Source organism: Paramisgurnus dabryanus, chromosome 1 (genome assembly GCF_030506205.2).
Source record: "Paramisgurnus dabryanus chromosome 1, PD_genome_1.1, whole genome shotgun sequence".
NCBI lineage: Eukaryota > Metazoa > Chordata > Actinopteri > Cypriniformes > Cobitidae > Paramisgurnus > Paramisgurnus dabryanus.
In genome coordinates, this window is record NC_133337.1 from 17,084,232 (window position 1) to 17,103,168 (window position 18,937).

Consider the following 18,937-nt stretch of genomic DNA (forward strand, 5'->3'; position numbering starts at 1 on the left):
AATTGTTTTGAAACCTCTGCAAAGTGAATCATGGTAAGTGGGCAGAATAAATCTGTATATATTTGCTTTAGTGTTGTCTGCGATGTAAATTTACATTTATTCATTTAGCTGACACAAATCAATTTAGAGTTGAAAATACAGCAAAGGCCACAAGATGTGCTGGTAATACAAAGTTTCAGTCACAACGTTCAAATGGTATAAGCCTGTACACAGAGAAATTAACTCCTTCCCCTCCAGCGCTTTTTAAAAAAAGTTGCCAGCCAGCGCCAGCTTTTTTATGAATTTCACCAAAGTCATGCCTTTCAGAAAATTTTCTTCTTTAAATATATAAACATACATTATATAAAATAAAAGAACAGACCCTTTGCTTTAAAAAAAACAACAAACAAAAAAACATTTCATCCTACCTTTCTTTGTTCTCTTTTTATCATGTTTCTTAAAAAATTTAAGAACAAAGTTGAAATAATGGCATTTTTGTGAAGGACTTTTGATAGAAATAAGGTAAGACTGCCACCTGGTGGATAAAAGCGGACATACGGATTGCCGAAAAAACTCATCATTGGCAGGAAAGCATTTTTTCTTAATACACTCTATGCACAAACTCTCCTGACGTATTTCCGGAAGAATCTCAGCTAGCATCTTTACTTCCAGATAATGCATTTCATAGCTGAGTGTACTGGCACCAACATGCTTTCATACGATTTATTTGACAGTGATTTATAACTTAAGTGTATATTTAGCCTTATATAGTTAACCATTAGAGTAATGGCTTCCAGAAAGTTTAAATATCAACAGGTGGAAGACAGTAGTTACGCTTAACATGTGTCCCGTTATGTGAGGACTCCTCAAAGTTCAACTCTGTATGAGTTTCCAAACTTTTTTGTGGACAAAAACACGCATAAACTGGATCCACAAAATTCAACCTGAGAGATTTAAAGGGAACCTATTTCATTGCTAAAAAAAATTATTTTGTGTATTTGGTATAATACGATGTGTTTGCATGGTTTTTGGTTAAAAAAAACACATTCATTTCCACATACTGTACATTTTTGTAACTCCAGATACTGCTTTCCTCAAACGCTCTGATTTTGTATAAAGCTCATCAATCTGAAAAGCGCTGTGTCCCTGATTGGCCAGCTAATCCGTACTTTGTAATTGGCCTGAATACCTCTGATGTCACCCGGAAAGGTGACGCTCCTTACCATGTTTGAAAGATTCGCTCACAATGCAATGCTGACAAGAGATAAACTTTGAAAGAAATACACTTGTGTTTACCCAGATATACATTAAGGACAACAATCCAAAAACAAAGGTTTTTGGAAATTACTAACACGTTAGGGTAGTTTAAGGCCAGTTTCAACTTTGACAACTTTGATGTGATTGGCATGCAACAAAAATATCAGGGAAGTAACAAATCAATTAATGCTTAAAATAATGAGCTTCATGAAATATGATTTTCTCTTTTTATAGTTTGACGTTAATGTTGAGTTAGCCGCATTTATGTGCACACTGCCTCAGTAGACCTAACTAACACAAAGACATGAAACTTTGGTGTTTCTGGACACTTTAGAAATAAACATCTATTCTGAAAATTTTAGCCATTTCTTTGGTAAATGCAGTGATATTTTATCAAATAAGATATATCAGGGATTGGAAACCTAATGATTGTTACTGGTACAGCCAGGTGATTAGCGGTAGCAAATAACTAGTACTGAATAAATATGTATACTGATGTTTTACTTCTTTTAAAATTAATATTTTTTTAATATTAATATGTGAATCAGCCATGATGTGGATTTAATGTGGAACACAAATGGGCTTATATGGGACCAAATGACCAATTAAGCCCATGCCAGACTTATCTTAATTTTAAATTCTAAAAAATTCATCAACTAATTAACATATTTTCAAATGAGATAAACAAATTTCTTATAAATAATGTCAATATCCATGATAAACACCTAAACCAGGACTAGGCCTTAGTTTATTCAGGATATATAACAAACAACTAAAAACATTACTTGTGTGTGCATTTTGAGGCAAAACAAAGGGTACTCATGTATTTTAAAATATGTCAGTGCAAGTTGTTTTCAGTTTGGACAGCTCTGACTGTCTTTTTAGTCTATTTTAGTCTAGGACTAGTCTAATCCCTGTCTGGAAAACTGCCCCTTAGTGGTCTTAATGGATACACTTACCCACATTTCTGATGGAAGTAAAAGGCAATTAAAGCTCCATGATCAAAAGGTTGTGATATTGCCTAAAGACACAGACGAAAGCACAAACCATGTTTTATCATTAAAAGTAAAACACAAACAAGTAATAATATAAAAACATTTTATTTTGTATTGAAATAATATGACAACATTGTAATCATTGAAATACATAAAAATAATCAAACAAGAAACAATTGCATCTGTTGCATGTCTTTAAATGGCAGAGCTTTGAAAAGAGAGCTAATTCAGAGTGACTGAACTTCTAGAATGGCTAGGCCTATATGACTTACAGCACCATAAAAAAATGCACATAAACTGCCTTACAGATGCTTTGACTGTTAGCATCCCTTACGGGATATTTCCTAAACCGAAATAAATAGCTCAGAAACGCTTCAGTACATTAAGGGGTGCTGGTTGTGCTTTATTAGCATAAACTCTTAAGAATTGCCAATGGTCTGGATGTTGTTTAAGTCAGGGTTTTTTAAACTGGTAAGGTTTTAAGGGGTCCCCAGAACATTTCAAGAGAAAAAACGCTAAACAAAATTTTGTAAAACTAATGTGTAGCCAATTACGTAAGTTTGTAAAAAATTGCTAATCTAACAGCTTAAATCATGCTTTATACAAAATATGAATATAAATTTCAGGAAAGGGGTCCCTCACTAAAGGTTCATAATAAGGGGTCCCTGCTATCATAAGTGTGAAAACCCCTTGTTTAGATAACTCCTGCCTAAACATAATAATCTACAGATTAATTTATTAACTGAAAAACATATTGTACGTATTGAATAATAAAAATAATTTAACCCCAAGTTACTCAGACAAAATCATAACTGACTCTGGTCTGTCCCCACAACCTCTCTAAATACAACTTACCTAAAGACAACTAAAACATAACCATCCCACACCGTGTTTAGAGCTGAGAACAAGAAACACAAATCAAAATGTTGTTCTACAGTAATCTATTGTAAAGGTGACATCATGAAATTGTGCATATTTGCTTTAACAGAGTCATATTCCCTGTAAAGTGAACTTAGAATAGCTGTATTATTTTTAACCCAATGCTGGGTAAATATTGGACAGAACACATGTTGGGTTGTAAATAAACCTAGGCTGGGTTGTTGAAAACCCAACCATGAGTTGAAACAACCCAGCATAGGGTTAATTTGTTAACCCAACATGTGTTCTGTCCAATATTTACCCAACGTTGGGTTAAAAATAACCCAGCAGAATTTACAGTGAATGCAGAGCAAATTCAATGGCTTCACAGGGCTCAATGCTTTTATTAAAATTATATATCATATACCCTGCAAAGTTTCACAAAATAAAAGCAACAAAAAGGCCATTGATAAAAAAACATTTATTCTTTCGTTCACCAATGTAGTTATACGGAGGCGGGATGGTTGCAGCTAAAGTAGCTCAACCAATCAAAATCAATGACTTGTGTTTAATAAATAATATCTTTATGCTTTCTTCATTTTGAACGTTTAGGTTTATATTTTCCATTTAAAATTTGAATGTCCAAATTTTTATTAGAAATTTTATTTTCAATAATTAGGTACTTGCATTACTATGCTATATTTTGTCTTTAAATAATTAGTTATGGTCAACAATATTGCAATTATTTCTAGAACAACTAATTGCCAAACAACAATAATTATGACACACCTATGTGAAGCTTCTACCCTGGTGTATTTCTGCACTTAATTTGACTTGCCACATTATATTTATTAAATGCAAGCATGCAAATAAAATGTTAACGTAAAAATTAAACATTCTAACTAGATAACAAGACATTGATGAAATATTGAAGGTTGTTGTTGTCGTCGTCAGGTGCTTTAGCTTTTAAAAGCTGGTACGGCTGATGTGGGTTGTTGGTGCTGTTGTTTATCTTCTAATTCCAGGTCTGCCAGGTATTGCAGGATATGGATTTGAGCCTTGGTCTGATTCCTTGGATGCAGTCTGTTCAGCTTCGGAACTAAACTGAGTGCAAAATAGTACATTTCATCAACTTCTCTGGGCACATGTGGTAAAATCGGACTGTTTGTTTGAGTGATGATGTCCAAAAGCTGTTCCTCTACTGCACTAGGTAATCTCTTCCTCTTTTGTGTTCCTTGCTGTTGTTCAGGCATTAGTGCTCGAGCTTTGGGGTGAGGGAATGGGTTCAGTAAATGCTGACATGATGCTGAGGTGGATGTATCAGTTGCCTGACCTGCTGGTTGGGTTGGGGTTACAGGCTTAGATGAAGGAAGGAGTGGAGATTCTGGTGTGGATATATACAGCATGTCTGGCTCAGTTATGTCCTCTTCAACTACACTCATGTCCAGAGATATTTCTTCTAGTTGGGTAATTCTGGAGCTAAAATGTAAAAATGTCAAAACTTTTTACTTATTATTTGTATATGCTTATTTAATAATAACAACAAACGTTATGCTTAAAAGTATTATCTATGTCTTTAAGCAGTATAGCCCACTAACCTTTTGGACTGCATATGACTCTTCCTTTTGACAAATGCATCCGGGGGCACCTTCCAATTCTGCTTAAAATCATTTACTGCAAACAAAATGAAAATGTGAAAATGTTATTTTCAAATGTATTGAAAACATTACACATTCAATTCCGAATCAAAGCATTAACAAAAATTATCAAGTCTGTCATCTTTTGAAGAAAAAAGTATTACAATTTTTCTTAAAACTGAAGAAATGTCTTAAGATTTAACTTCACTTTAAACTATCGAATTACTTATATGTAGTTGCATAACCATCGAGTCAACCAACTTCTAGCACCCCAGAAACAGGTATTTCAGCCCAGGATCCACAGTTTCTGTCAATTTTTTGGTTTTGCTTTAGAAACTGCATTTTTAAAATCACCCAACAAGTTTTCAACGGGTCTTATTTATAAAGCGTGTGTATGCACAAAACGGGGCTAGAAACGCGTGTACGCCAGTTCTCACGCAAAGGTTGTGATCTATAAAAAAAAAACTTAAAGGTGGGGTTCATGATCTCTGAAGCCAATGTTGATATTTGAAATCACCTAAATAAACACGCCCCTACCCCAATAGGACCTTCTTTTGATAGACCCGCCCCACACATAACGCAACCCAGGCAACGATGTCGGTAAGTAGATATGCCCCTTACTGCTGATTGGCTACAAGTGTGTTTTGATACTCTGCACGACTCCCTCTTCCAAAGGGTTTTCCAAAAATCATGCACCACGCCTTTAATGGAAGAATGGGCTTGCAGGGTAGGATCTGAGGATGATTCACGTATGCACACTTGCAGGTGATCTGTTATTATAAAGGGAACATTGCTTTGTTTCATAAGTCTTAATATTTTTGGCGTATGCCATTTTTGGCTTTTGTGCGTACGTAGACTTAATAGGATCCTACGCACAGTTTTATAAATGAGACACCAGTAGATTAAGCTTTTCGTCTGGAACCAAGATTTTGCCCACTTGCTTGTGTTTAGGGTTGTTGTCTTCTTGAAACACCCTTTTTAGGAACATTTCGTCTTTTGTAAATGGCTACATACTCAAGTATTCTGATGTATTCAAACTAACCCTTGTATACAATATATATGCCCAACACTGTAGTATGAAAAACATCCCCAAACCATGATTTTTGCACCACCATGTTTAACTGTGTTTACAATGTACCATGGCTTGAATTCAGTACCTGTGGTGGAGTCCTTGACTATTCTTTAATATTTTTTAACAATAGCTGCTTGTTTTCTACCACGTGTTTAAGGGTTTAATTGCCATTGTAAAGCATTTAAGATTATTTCAGCTGAGCATCCTAAAATTTGCTGCATTTCAGTTTCTCCGAGCAATGTTTGAAATGGCCCATTTTACTTATGGACTGTTGTTAATTCACTTAACAACAGGCCAGTTTCCTTTTAAGGAAATACTTAAAGCAATTTGTGAGACATTGTTAGTCTGCTTATTCGTGACATACTGTCACAACATGATAATGTAGGCCTAAATAAAAAATCTTTTAGCTCCAGTACTTTTAAGAGGAACTGGAAGGGGAACTCTTTAGAGGAACTACACAGGACTTTTCTCAGTTTGCAAGTGCTTATGAAATTTAGATTTTTTTTTCAATACATAACAATGCAGTATATTTTCAGAAAAAAAAGACAAAATAATAAATTAGCAAACCGAGAACCAAGGAGAATATACAACCATTGTAGGCTTAACAAAATCTTATTTTGCAAAAATTCTACAGTTAAGGTATAAGTTAGGAAGCTAGTAAATGACTTATTGTTCTTTTAAACACGCACTATGAACGTTGTATTAATGGAATTACTACAGTAAGATACTGAATTCTTTGCGTTTTATGAATGTATAATTTGGTAGGGTTAGATCCCCCTTTTCATTTACAGATACAACAGGAACCCCCCTGGTGACATGACGATTCTACATCACGCAGGGGTGGAGACACTTTTACAAAAGTATCCCGCTTTATCCTAATCCAACCTATTTTACTTACTATATTTAGCTGTACAAAACAACCACTTGCCTTCCACAGACGTGTCAGTGTCGCTGCCTATGCCGTCCGAAAGGGCGATCGCTGAATTGTTTGTTCCCGCATTCCTGGCGTACACCGGTTTGTGTCCAAGGATGGCGTCCATTGCGGCAAACCATTTTCCACTGCGGAAATTTGATCCACTTTGATTGTTGTGCTCTTTAATTTTTCTGTAATCTTGTTTGAGCTTTTTTATTTTTTCCCTACACTGCTTAGATGTGTGGTGGATGCCAAGATGCAACAGCTGCACTGCGATATTTTCGTAAATCCTAATATTACGCCTTCCCGAATCTGAATCTTTTTGGATTTCCACCGATGAATAAATGCTCAGGAGGGCTTGAACCTCGCTGTCTGTCCACTTCTCTGTGCACTCCATGTTTATATTAAACCTGCAATAAATGAGCTGCAACCAATCTGTTTACATATGGCGGCTGCTGACTGTTCTTCTTTCTTATTGGTTTCTACGTCATGCGTTTGACCAATACATGCTATCGAATCGATCTCGCGATACTTTGATGTCATACGCCGATAAGTTTGCGCATCGCCAAATGGGTCGAACGCGATTGTGCTGTGTCCGAATTTCCGAAACCGTTCACTCGTTTACTCATATTCCCATATTGCAAGATGTAAGCAACACTGGTCCAGAAGCACTTCCTGTTTTAGTTTTTTAACACTGAACAAAATATGAATATTAATTAATATTAGAACAAAATACAACCAACAGAAAATTTAAAACTGTATCAAAATGTAAAAAAACAACAACAACAACAACAAAAAACAACAGGAAGTGCTTCTAGTGTGGTTTACATTAGCAAAATGGTCTATGCTTTGGGATTTGTAACGTATCGTAAACCTTGTAATAACACACACACGCCAAAGGAGGTGCTCTTGTGTTTGCTGGAAAAAAACAGCATACCAGCAAGACCGGCATGTGTTGTGTTTTGGTGCTGGATTGCTGGTGACCACCAGCATAATTTCCATCCCTTACGAAAATTAACCATGGTTTTATTGTGTTAAAAGTAACCATGTTTTTTGGTGTATTGATTACTATCAGCAAAACTATGGTTTTACTTCACGAACCATGATTTAACAATGGTTTTTGGATTCCATAGTTGTCAAAACCATGGTTATTTTCAGGTAACCATGGTCTTACTTCAGTTACCATGGTTTTACTACAGTTAAAACCAAAAAAATATGGTTACTGTAGTAAAACCATAGTAACTACAAATTAACCATGGTTTTGACAATCATGGTTTTCAAAAACCATAGTTAAACCATAGTTAGTGTAGTAAAACCATGGTTTTGCTTATAGTAACCAATACACCAAAAAAACATGGTTACTACACTTTTACCACAATAAAACCATGGTTAATTTTCGTAAGGGGGGTCCATGCTGGTGTAGCTGGTGGTCATCAGCAGAGGTGTAAAGTACTTGAGTAATTTTACTTGATTACTGTACTTAAGTTTTATTTTTGGGGATTTTTACTTTACTTGAGTACAATTTAAAATCAGTACTTTTACTTTTACTTAATTACATTTTTTAAGAAAAAAAAAGTACTTTTTACTCCTTACAATTTATTTACAGTCAAAAAGTACTTATTTTTTAGAGATAACTTCATTTTAATTTCCATTCCTCTTACCAAAACAATTGAATTGTGCTGACGGCCAGTTTAATTTAAATGTTATTTATTTTCCTTGGCCGAGATACAGCGTGCAACTCCCTGAAATTCATACGGTCGTAGCTCAGAGACCTTAAGTCCGGGGTGTTCGCCCTTCGGGTCCCTTATCCTACCCGAGAGGGCCTTTTCAACGAGCCAACCCCCGACTCTCTAACCCTTTCTGTGGCCGACGGTCTCCTGAATTTCAAACGTCCGTGGCTCGGTCGCTTTAAGTCCTAGGCATTCGCCCTTGGCGTCCCTTATCCTACCTGAGAGGGCCTTTCCAACAAGCCAACCTAATGCTCTAACCCTTTCCCCGGCTGAGATACAGCGATCATTCCTATGATTTTCCCACGACCGTAGCTTAGATGCCTTTGGGTCGCTCATACCCGAGGGGACTTAAGGTGCCCGAGCTACAGCCGTGGAAAAAATAGGGGAAAGGACCACCGTATCTCGGCCGGGGAAAGGGCTAGAGACTCGTGGGTGGCTTGTTGGAAAGGCCCTCTTGGGTAGGATGAGGGACCCGAAGGGCGAACGCCCTGGACTTAAGGTGCCTGAGCTAAGGCCAAGGAAAAATCCGGGAAGGGTTGACCATATCTCGGCCCGAGAAAGGGCTAGAGACTCGCGAGTGGGCTCGTCGGATGAAGATTTTTTCGCTTCTTTGAAACCGACAACACATTAAGCCAGCAAAGAGTTGGATGGATATCTGGCCTGAGTTTCAGACACCAGGACGTCTCTGCTCAAGTTCCCTGCTATTTGCAGCCTCTCTATCAAGACTAAGACCTTGTTCACGCTGTCAGTCCAAATCTGATTTTGTTGCATGTCTGACTGGACAGACTCACTGTCCACATTGTGTATCACAACTGTTTAGATCCGATCTGTGTGTCCTGTAGGGTTTTGCCATTTTCTGGATTATCTGCACTGTTTCTATGGCAATGACGTCACACTGGCACAACAATCGTGTTTACATTTTACGTGACGCAACAGCATGACGTAACCGAAAAGCTACAAAAATACGATCAGAGCGGTCAGACTTAAATGTATTTCTGGAAATGTGATTTGAAAAGTATTTCAAACCACCTCTGGATATAGCTTGAAACAGAAAAGAAAAAAAAAACAGATTTCATGTGGTTTTTAGCCATTTACACGTTCTAAATGTGATTGGGTTCCAATCGAATATGCACCAAAATCAGATTTGGACTGACAGTGTGAACAAGAATTTATACAGTACTACTCTTTCTGCACTGGCTGTCTGTGAGACGCTTGAAACTCAATTTTGAAAATCAGCTTCTGCTTTAGTTAAATTCGAGGTTTCACAACTTTGAGTAGCATGTTGGATACTGAAATTAGTACAATTTTATAGTTTGATAATGAAATACAATTAAATACAAACAGTTGTTAAGCAGGATAAAACCCTGTATGTGGTGCATTCACTTCATGTTTTTAGAGATTAAAAGCTTAAACAAGAATCTCTAGTTTAAATTTTTCCTGCTACTTTTACTTTTTTAATACTCAAGTACAATTTTAATGTGGTACTTTTTACTTTTACTCAAGTATGATTCTGGCAAGATACTTTTACTTTTAATTGAGGAAAATTTACACTCAGTACTTGTACTTTCACTTGAGTAACATTTTTGAGTACTTTTTACACCTCTGGTCATCAGCATACCAGCACCAGCATTCCATGCTAGTAATACCAGCAAGAAGACCAGCATATGTTGTGTTTTGGTGCTGGTATGCTGGTGCCCAGCAGCTGAACCAGCAACAAACCAGCATGGACCAGCATGGGAATGATGCTGGTCTAAGCTCTTTTTTAGCAGGGGAGTAAATTATGGGAAGATATTCCTTTCATTATGCTTAATAATAAAATACTTTTTAAAAATGTTTTGACAATATGTTTTTGGCATGCATTTCTATTTTCTTTTTACAAACAACTCTTCTTTATCTCAGAAGTCTCTGATTTGTTACGCTAATGAATGTAGTTATTGAAATGCAGAGATGTCTAGCAGCTGTAGAAAATCAGCCCTTATAATCATTTCATAGTGCATGACATGTGATGTCATGTTTTTTCCAGTTTGACGAGCATTATCATACATTCATTCAAAAACTGCACGGAGATATACCAGTTGTAAATCTGTTTAGGTAGGTGAAGTTTTTGTAATTTCATTGCTTTTGTAACAAATAGATTGTATTATATATAATGGGTCATTTTCCCCGATAGGGGTTAGATTAATCCAAGACTAGGCCTTAGTTATGTAAGGACATTTAAGTAGTTTGTACAAACAAATCTAACAAAAAACATTACTGGTGTGCATCTTGAGACAAAAAATGGTACTAATATATGTTGAGATATGTCAGTAAAGATGTTTTTAAATTAAGGCAGCTCATAAATGCATGGGACTAAGATAAGCCCTGTCCGGTAAACCGCCCGAATGTGTCCTTTGCATGCCATAATTTATTAATTTATTGTTTTGCATTACTGATTGCTGATCAAACGCATAGATGAATTAAATATTGTCACATTGTTTGCTTGGACATATTTAGAAACGAATAATACACTAAGGCAACACAATAATAATAACAACAGTAACAAGAAAATAAGAATAAAACTTGATACTTATATTTAAGTATCAAGTCATTTAGATTATGTATTTAAAGCTATAAACGCAACGCTAAAATATTTTTCCAAAGTTTTTAATATTCAATTTAGTTCAATTCAATATTATTTATTTAGCACTTTTCACAATTGGTCAATTGTTCCAAAGCAGCTTTACATTATTAAAAACCAGAGAAAGCACCGGAAAATCAGAGGACACAAAAAGGAGTATTAATGTAATATATACTCTAAGTTTAAGCTAATGTCAGCTGACTCCCAAGGGGTTGAAAAAAACTCCTAGGAGAAAAACCATGTGGAAAAAGTCTTACAAAAAACCCAGAGAGCCAGACTTAGCCTTATTGAAAATATAATATACATTAGATACTGATTTATACAATTTTATAGGAATTAGACATTTAAAAAAATTGAAAAACATTAAAGGAAGTCGTTGGTTTTCACTTGGCTAACTTGCAATCAAAAATATAATATATATTAAATATACTATAAAAATTATTAAGAGTATAAAATAAAATTAAGCGAAAGCTGCTGGTTGGGCAGACATCGGCTGGGCATCACGATAACAGGAAGACAAGACAAGGAAAGAAATGTAAGTGTCATTGCAGAGGTGCACACCGTTTCCAGGAAACATGTCGTTCAAACCGTTGCAAAACCCTTGCGAGCTTGAACGTGCCCCTGTCCATTCTGTTTGATTGACAGGACGCAAACTAATATTGACATGGAGATTTAAATTTTCACCAATGACTGTAGAGGACTCTTTTGCCTTCAATCTGAACCAAAGAGCGTAGAACCCAAGAGGTGAAACTCTGATGCTTTTCTAGAAACAGTCATGCCGCTTTGATAGCGCGGCCGTCATTTTGGAGTGAATATGTCAACAGCACAGAAACACATAATGGCAACGAAAGAGAGTCAAATTGGAATAAAGGAACCCAATGTTCTACAATCCACGGAGAAATCAGTGTGACAGTACTAATCTTGCCTTTCATAGTTTTCTGATAACTGTTTTTGAACTGCCAGTCCCAGTCATAAACCATAAAAATGAATATGACAAAGTTACAATGGGTTTATTACTTTCATTTGATGAATTCATTTTATTCAACTTATTTTGTATGTAATGTACCTCCTGGGAAACGGCATGAACTTATATCACTTTGTTCTTACCTGCCATAGAGAAAAATCTAACATTAATGAATAAACAAAAAAAATGGAAGTCACAAAGTCTGTAAAATAAATTGTTTAAGAATTTGATGATCACTCTAGTAATTGTAAGTTATTCTGTGTTGTCAATGTCAACATTCAGGTTGAATTTCAGCTTTAATGTACGTTTGATTTTTTAAACAAAGCAGCTGATAATGTCGGTATCTGGACTTTCACCCCAAAATGGCGGAGGCATAGGACTGCTGCTGGGTGCTGGTGTTGCAATGGGATGTTCGCTTCTTGTCAGTACACGTTCTTTGGCTAATCTGAACAGGAAGTCTGTCAAAACCGATACGTTCACAATTACTGTAGTATTCTGAGTCCTTTAAGGTCTAAGTGCTGTCTCTGGTTTTGCTCATTTTTATTTTCTAAGTTGTTAAAGTGGCTGAACGTAAGAAAACATGGAGAATATCGGGAACTGGCATTTTTGCAAGGATCGTTTCAGGTTGTTGGTTATAATTTCATATTCACGGTTATTGATCTCAGATTTTTCCAAACGTCACCACGTTAACCTTTAGTCACTCTAGTTATTGTTTTTATTGTAAACGAAAAAAAAAAATCTTACTATAGTATTAACAGTTCTAATACTTCTGACAGTATAATCTCCAAAAATCCTACTTGTTCTGATTTTCTGTTTCTCGTAGATTTACAGTCAAGGATAATGCATTTTGAAGATGGTATATACATTAAAGATTACGTCCGGATGATGGCGTACATGATTGTGCTGTGTTTTACACTGGCATTATCTTTGTCATTCTGGATTCTGTCTATAACTGCCAGTACATACTATGGTGAGACACTTTCAGAGCTTGTGTTTTCTATTTTTCTTTGTTTGTTTCAGTCAGTGATGATATATAAAAAACATTATTGAGTTTTTTGATTGATATAATAATCATTAATTGATTGTGGTTGTATGATTTTCATAAAAATAATATTAAATAATTTAGTTTGAAGCTCTCCATGGTAACATACAGATTTACAGTAAGCAATAAAAGCAACAGTGTGTCTGCAGTGTGACAAACATTATGTAGGCTACTATATTTTATGAACACACACATAAATAAAAACTTTCTATGTTCTGCATATCACTTTAGCGGATGTTCATCTTGTTTTTTATGGAGTTTGTAAGTCACTTTGGATAAAGTGATAAATTAATATCTGTAATGAAAATGTGAAAATAGTGGCCTGTCCATTTTTGTGATAGAACTTTACTCTAATTCATTATATTTTAAATGCTATGATGCAGGTACATTGCAGCCTGTATCACCATGGCGATGGCTGTTTTCAGTCCTCATCCCTCTTATGATCACCTTCCGAGCCTTCAGACGAAAGAGTCTTGATCATGGTGGTGCTATAGGAGGTGAGGTGGATACTTTGATGTCTTTAAAATCATCTGCAGGTTTCCTTTTAATTCTCTGTTTGTCTTTTGTCTCAGCCATACAACTTTTTTCTATCGGAATCGGCCATTAAAAAAACCCATATCGTTCGATCAGTGATTTATTCCCTTGCCTTTGTTCTGTTCCTTGTTTAAGTTTTAGTGTTGTGCTGGTCATTACAGGCTTCTGTTTTTGTACGCCAGTTAAAGTTTGAAGTTCTGAAAAATGTAAATAAATCTTCATTCTTTTTGCAGCAATGCTGGTTGGCTTCATTCTCACTATGGCCAACATGAGCTTTTTCACAACTTTGTTAACCTTTTTTGTGACATCCAGCAAACTAACAAAATGGAAGGGGGAAATCAAAAAACAAATCGACCCTGAATACAAAGAAGGTTAGTATGCATTCATATTAACCCACTGGAGCCGTGTGGATTATGTCTGTGAAGGATAGATGCACATTTTTAGGCTTTAAACTCAGAAGTTGTTCCCTGGTCCCATATGGCTCCCAGTATAAAGTGTGTTGAGTATGTGTTTGTATGTCAGTGTGTGAATGTAAGTAGGTCAGTGTTATGTGAAGTGCTTACATGTGCACTTCAACAAATAATTCAATTATCATGGGTAATGATGACATCTGCTTGTTCTTTTTGACATCTCCAGGTGGCCAAAGGAACTGGGTGCAAGTATTGTGTAATGGTGGAGTGCCTACAGAACTGGCTCTACTCTATATGATTGAAGCTGGCCCTGGTGAGATACCTATAGACTTCGGCAAGCAGTATTCTGCTTCCTGGATGTGCTTATCACTATTGGGAGCCCTTGCTTGCAGCACAGGGGACACCTGGGCTTCAGAGGTGGGTCCTGTGCTTAGTAAAAGCACACCCAGGCTCATTACCACCTGGAGACACGTCCCAACAGGTACATGGCAATAAGTTAAATGTAACATAGCCTCATACCACAGATGCTGCTTACTTGCCACAGAAATAAGTTTTTTATATATATATATAAAAATGTGGTTGTTAATAAAGTCATTTACAGCAGCACCACAAATAAACATTTCAAATTATTCACTTGCCACATTGGATTCAATTAAAAGCATACCACCATGACCATGCAGTTGTTTTGTACAGCAATGAAATGTTTCCCTATGAAAGCATTGTAAGTCACTTTGAATTAAAAAGTTGACCAGATGCATAGGGCTAATGTACTTAAACAAAAGACATGTAAGCTGACCTTTGTGTGCAACTAAACATGGTTAATCTAAAATATTGTCACAGGGAAGATACAAAATATTCTTTACAACTTGCAGGAAAGCACATTTTCAAGAAAAAACTCTTATCATGGAGTAATTGAACATTGATAAATTGATATTTCACAAGTTTCTTAGTCTCATTTAAAATTATTCATGAATTATAGGTACCAATGGAGGAGTGACTGCTGTTGGTCTACTGGCTAGTTTATTAGGTGGAGCTGCGGTGGGTGGAGCATATTACTTTACCCAGGTGCTATTGGTTAAGGACTTGCATTTCGCAGTTTCACAATGGCCAATAATCTGGTATGGAGCTATAGCAGGTCTGCTTGGATCACTGCTGGATTCATTCCTTGGGGCAACCATGCAGTTTTCAGGTAAGGACTCTTAATATTGTAGTAGACAGATAAAACGTGTACATCAAACAAACTTAAATTTGTCTTTACTGTCCACTTAATTGTACATTATAATATGTTTTTTGCATTTTAACACAGCAGTAATAAAAATCTTTTAATGTTAAAAATAAAATAAATTACAGTTATGTCTTAAAGGTGCAGTATGTAAATATTAGGAGCATCTATCTAGAGTTTTCAGTCACTTGACCCAGGGGGTCTGGAGGGCAGAAAGCAGTGGTTTTTATGGGGCTCTCCATGAAGAGGCAGCACAAGCCTCACGGTCAATTTTCTGTCTGTTTCAAGCCACAAATATTGAAATAACCTCTCAACAGAAAAAAATAAGATACGAACACAACCTACAAGTTATGGGCACTTGCGATCTATACACAATGCTTAAAGGAGCATTTCACCCGTAGAAACATTAATCTTTATTGAAAGTTTGTCATATTTGTAGTCAAAATGTAAGATACATTTAGAATTTGGTGACTATTTGAACGAGAAAAGGGGTGTTTGTAGTCTCACCCCCTCAACAAAGATATTGGACTTCCTTCTTTCAATGATGCAAAATGATGATTTTTACATAATTGAAAGAAGGAAGTGCAACACTGAAATCTGTATTTCTCCTGTCTCAGCGGCAACTGAGAAAATGATGCATTACCTTTCAAAAAACATGACTGGAGTTCTAACTATACAAAGCTTAATGCAAATGAGTGAAGTGTCCCTTTAAATCCGTACTTTCTAGTCACTAAAAACGATTTCAGCCAGACCTCCAAAATTCCTTGCCTTATACTGCCTTTGGGATTATAATTATATTAATATTTTATCTTACTTTGTATTGTAATATAATATATTAAATCATATTCATGAATAACAAAGTTCATTCTGAACACATGTTTAATACTGTTAGTACAACAAATAATCTAATAAAGGTGCCAAAGGATTTGCAAACATTGCATTTCAGATGACAACTGTTTATTTAGCTTTAGCAGTTAGTGTAACTAATCAGTGTAGTTGATATGAATTATGGGTAGAAGTACAATGAATATATTCAGTGTTTATGTGAGGTTACCTTTGATGAAGTTTTTACTGTAAATACTAGTGTATATTGAGGGCTCCCTTTGGTCAGGCCCAGGAACAAGCATTTGCGCACCTTTATGAAAATTAACCATGGTTTTACTACATGGTTTTGACAATCAATTCTCAGCTTCATCACTTGATGCAGCTAAAATTTGCTCATTGCACCTTTAAGTGGATATAGTGATAAATGTATGGAATTTACAATTTTTGTTTTATGATGGTAAGAAGAAGCATAGTACATGGTACATAGGTCACCAGTTAACTATACAGTTTAGCAGTCATTAGGTATAAATATTTTACCATAAAAAAATCAAAGAATCATCTAATTCTGTTGAACTATGCTGATTATTGAAAACGTATATGCAGTTTTCTTGCAGTATTATTTTAAATATTATAAATACTATATCTTTTTTAATTCCCCCCATTCAAGGATACGACGAAACCATCGGGAAAGTTGTGAGTTATGAGTCACCTAATGTCAAACGAATAAGTGGGAAACCTATTCTGGATAACAACGGAGTGAATCTTTTCTCTTCCATCCTCATAGCTTTGTTCCTGCCTGGGTTTGCTTGGGTATTCTGGCCTGGGCAGTGAATCGAGATTTTATTGTGCATTATGTAACTTTAAGGATAAAAAACAGTATGTGTAAAACAACCATTATTATCCACAAAATTTAAAAAAATAAACAGAACAAAGATGTAAATTCTTATTCTCTGAGTAATTCATTGTGTATGTTCCTATAGGTCCAAAAGGTTTAAAAATGATACAGGATCAATGCAGGATTATTTGTGTTAAACATAGTGTAAATACAGTACATATTATAATGAACAGCGTACAACAAAGCATTCCAGACCCCTCCCCAATTGCTACATTGGACTAGATTTTGGTCAACACAAACAAATGCCCAAATCAATCAGATAAGGGAACTCGAACAACTAACAGAAATCTTTTGGCTGACCTCAGTGTCAAAGCTGAAAAGAAGATAAAATTTTGATGGGTCCACACCATTTCTCTATGTCTTTTCAAACCCCCTTCATCTGGAAGCCAGGATGATCGTAAAAATACCTTAAGGAAACAGCATTGCTTTGCAAAGTATTGGCTTACTTTACATTCTTTCTCCAACAAAATGGACATAAAACCATCACCTAATGAATTCATACTTGTTTAAGAGACACATGTTTAAGAGACATGTTATTAACATATGAATGAATGCATGATATGGTAACAGTTTGCTGTCATGTTTATACTTTTAACATTCAGGACAATGCCAGTTGTATTTTGGAAATGGTTTGGTAAGAGGAAAATGCATAGGTGAAAATCTAAAGACAAAGTTAAACTCTAATTATGCTACAGTATACCAATGCGGCCCACTTTTCTTCACTGTGAGAGTAGATGCAATTTAAATACCAATAAATTCATTTACATTAAAATGTTTATAAGGGGAATCAACGAAGGTGAACTGTTCATTACTGGAAAAGGATACTTAATGTTTTGATGTATAAATCTAAGTCTAGTGACAGTACAAATTCTTTTCTGTTGTGTGAAATATAACAGCTCACAGTACAATAAAATAATTCAACACCAATTCAAAAGTTATTAAAATATAAATGTCATAAGTCAAGAACAAGTTGAAAAAATATAAAAACTACTAAAGGAAGTGGAGTTTTTAGAATTAAGAAGTCATCAGCTGCATGGTCAGCAAGTCTTTTCCCATCGTGCTTTTCATCAACGCAGTCAGTGGAGAGCTACTGCCTGGCTGCAGAATCCAACAAACCCGCCTCTCCATCGCAGGTGTTTTTTGGCACACGTCAGCGTGACATCAAAGGGAGTGGGATGTAACTGAAGACACTTTTTTAACCAGCATGCATCTCGTGGCAAACACAGGTGATCGATTCTGTGTAGAATTTACTAATCTCAAACAAGCCTATTACCATAATTTCTCCTGCTTGGACTCACAGCCTGTAAATTAACTCCTGTCAGCATTGCATTTTGACCGAATCTTTTAAACATGTTAAGGAGCTTCACATTTCTGTGACGTCAGAGGTATTCAGGCCTATCACAATGTACAGATTAGCTGGCCAATCAGGGACACAGCGCTTTTCAGATCAATGAATTTTGTACAAAATCAGTGCGTTTGAGAAAAGCAGTATATCTGGAGCTACAAATCTGTACGGTATGTGAAAAATAATGTGTTTTTTAACCATAAACCACGCAAACATGTTATTAATTTATTAATTCCTAGATTTCTTTTTCATTTTATAAATAGAAGCGAATAAAAGAAAATGTGATTATTTTTATAACGGATATGGAAAACCACTGTAGCGTAACAGATCACTTCTAAAAGTCTTGAGGGTAACGTATGTCAAAAATAAGTAGGAAGTATAGAGGACTTTGTTTTAAATGACTTGAGCACATTTGCGACTACAGAACATCCATAGTGACATAGACTGCTCTGGTGTGTCTTTGTTTTTGTTAAAGTTCCTTGGTTATATTGTAAACACACTAGCAGAACATTATATATGAACATTTAATATTCTTTAACATTTTGAGTGATGAGGTTTTAAACATCATTCAGAAAAATTTTCTTATAAATTGTTTTCTAATTTTGATCTCCACTGCATAAACGATAGATGGCAGTAATTCCC

At 35.7% G+C, this 18,937-nt stretch overlaps 2 protein-coding genes across 3 annotated transcripts; one reads left to right on the plus strand and one right to left on the minus strand.

The window, feature by feature from the left end:
- Nucleotides 1–3,561: 3,561 nt before the first annotated feature.
- On the minus strand, nt 3,562–7,171 carry LOC135745918 (uncharacterized). Its single transcript, XM_065264364.2, has 3 exons — nt 6,727–7,171; nt 4,688–4,763; nt 3,562–4,568 (listed from the first exon to the last, which is right to left on the minus strand). The coding sequence occupies exons 1-3, from the start codon at nt 7,106–7,108 to the stop codon at nt 4,049–4,051; spliced, it is 978 nt and encodes a 325-aa protein (XP_065120436.2). The 5' UTR covers nt 7,109–7,171; the 3' UTR covers nt 3,562–4,048.
- Nucleotides 7,172–10,509: 3,338 nt separating this feature from the next.
- Nucleotides 10,510–17,001, plus strand: tmem19 (transmembrane protein 19). 2 transcript variants are annotated; one of them, XM_065264335.2, is made up of 7 exons: nt 10,510–10,532; nt 12,846–12,992; nt 13,448–13,561; nt 13,832–13,969; nt 14,235–14,489; nt 14,988–15,197; nt 16,723–17,001. In XM_065264335.2, exons 2-7 carry the CDS (start codon nt 12,863–12,865, stop codon nt 16,884–16,886), a joined length of 1,011 nt encoding a protein of 336 aa, XP_065120407.2. In that variant the 5' UTR covers nt 10,510–10,532; nt 12,846–12,862; the 3' UTR covers nt 16,887–17,001. The 2 variants fall into 2 exon arrangements, with proteins under 2 accessions (XP_065120407.2, XP_065120406.2); XM_065264334.2 differs by lacking the exon at nt 10,510–10,532 and adding an exon at nt 12,431–12,646.
- The last annotated feature ends 1,936 nt before the right edge of the window (nt 17,002–18,937 follow it).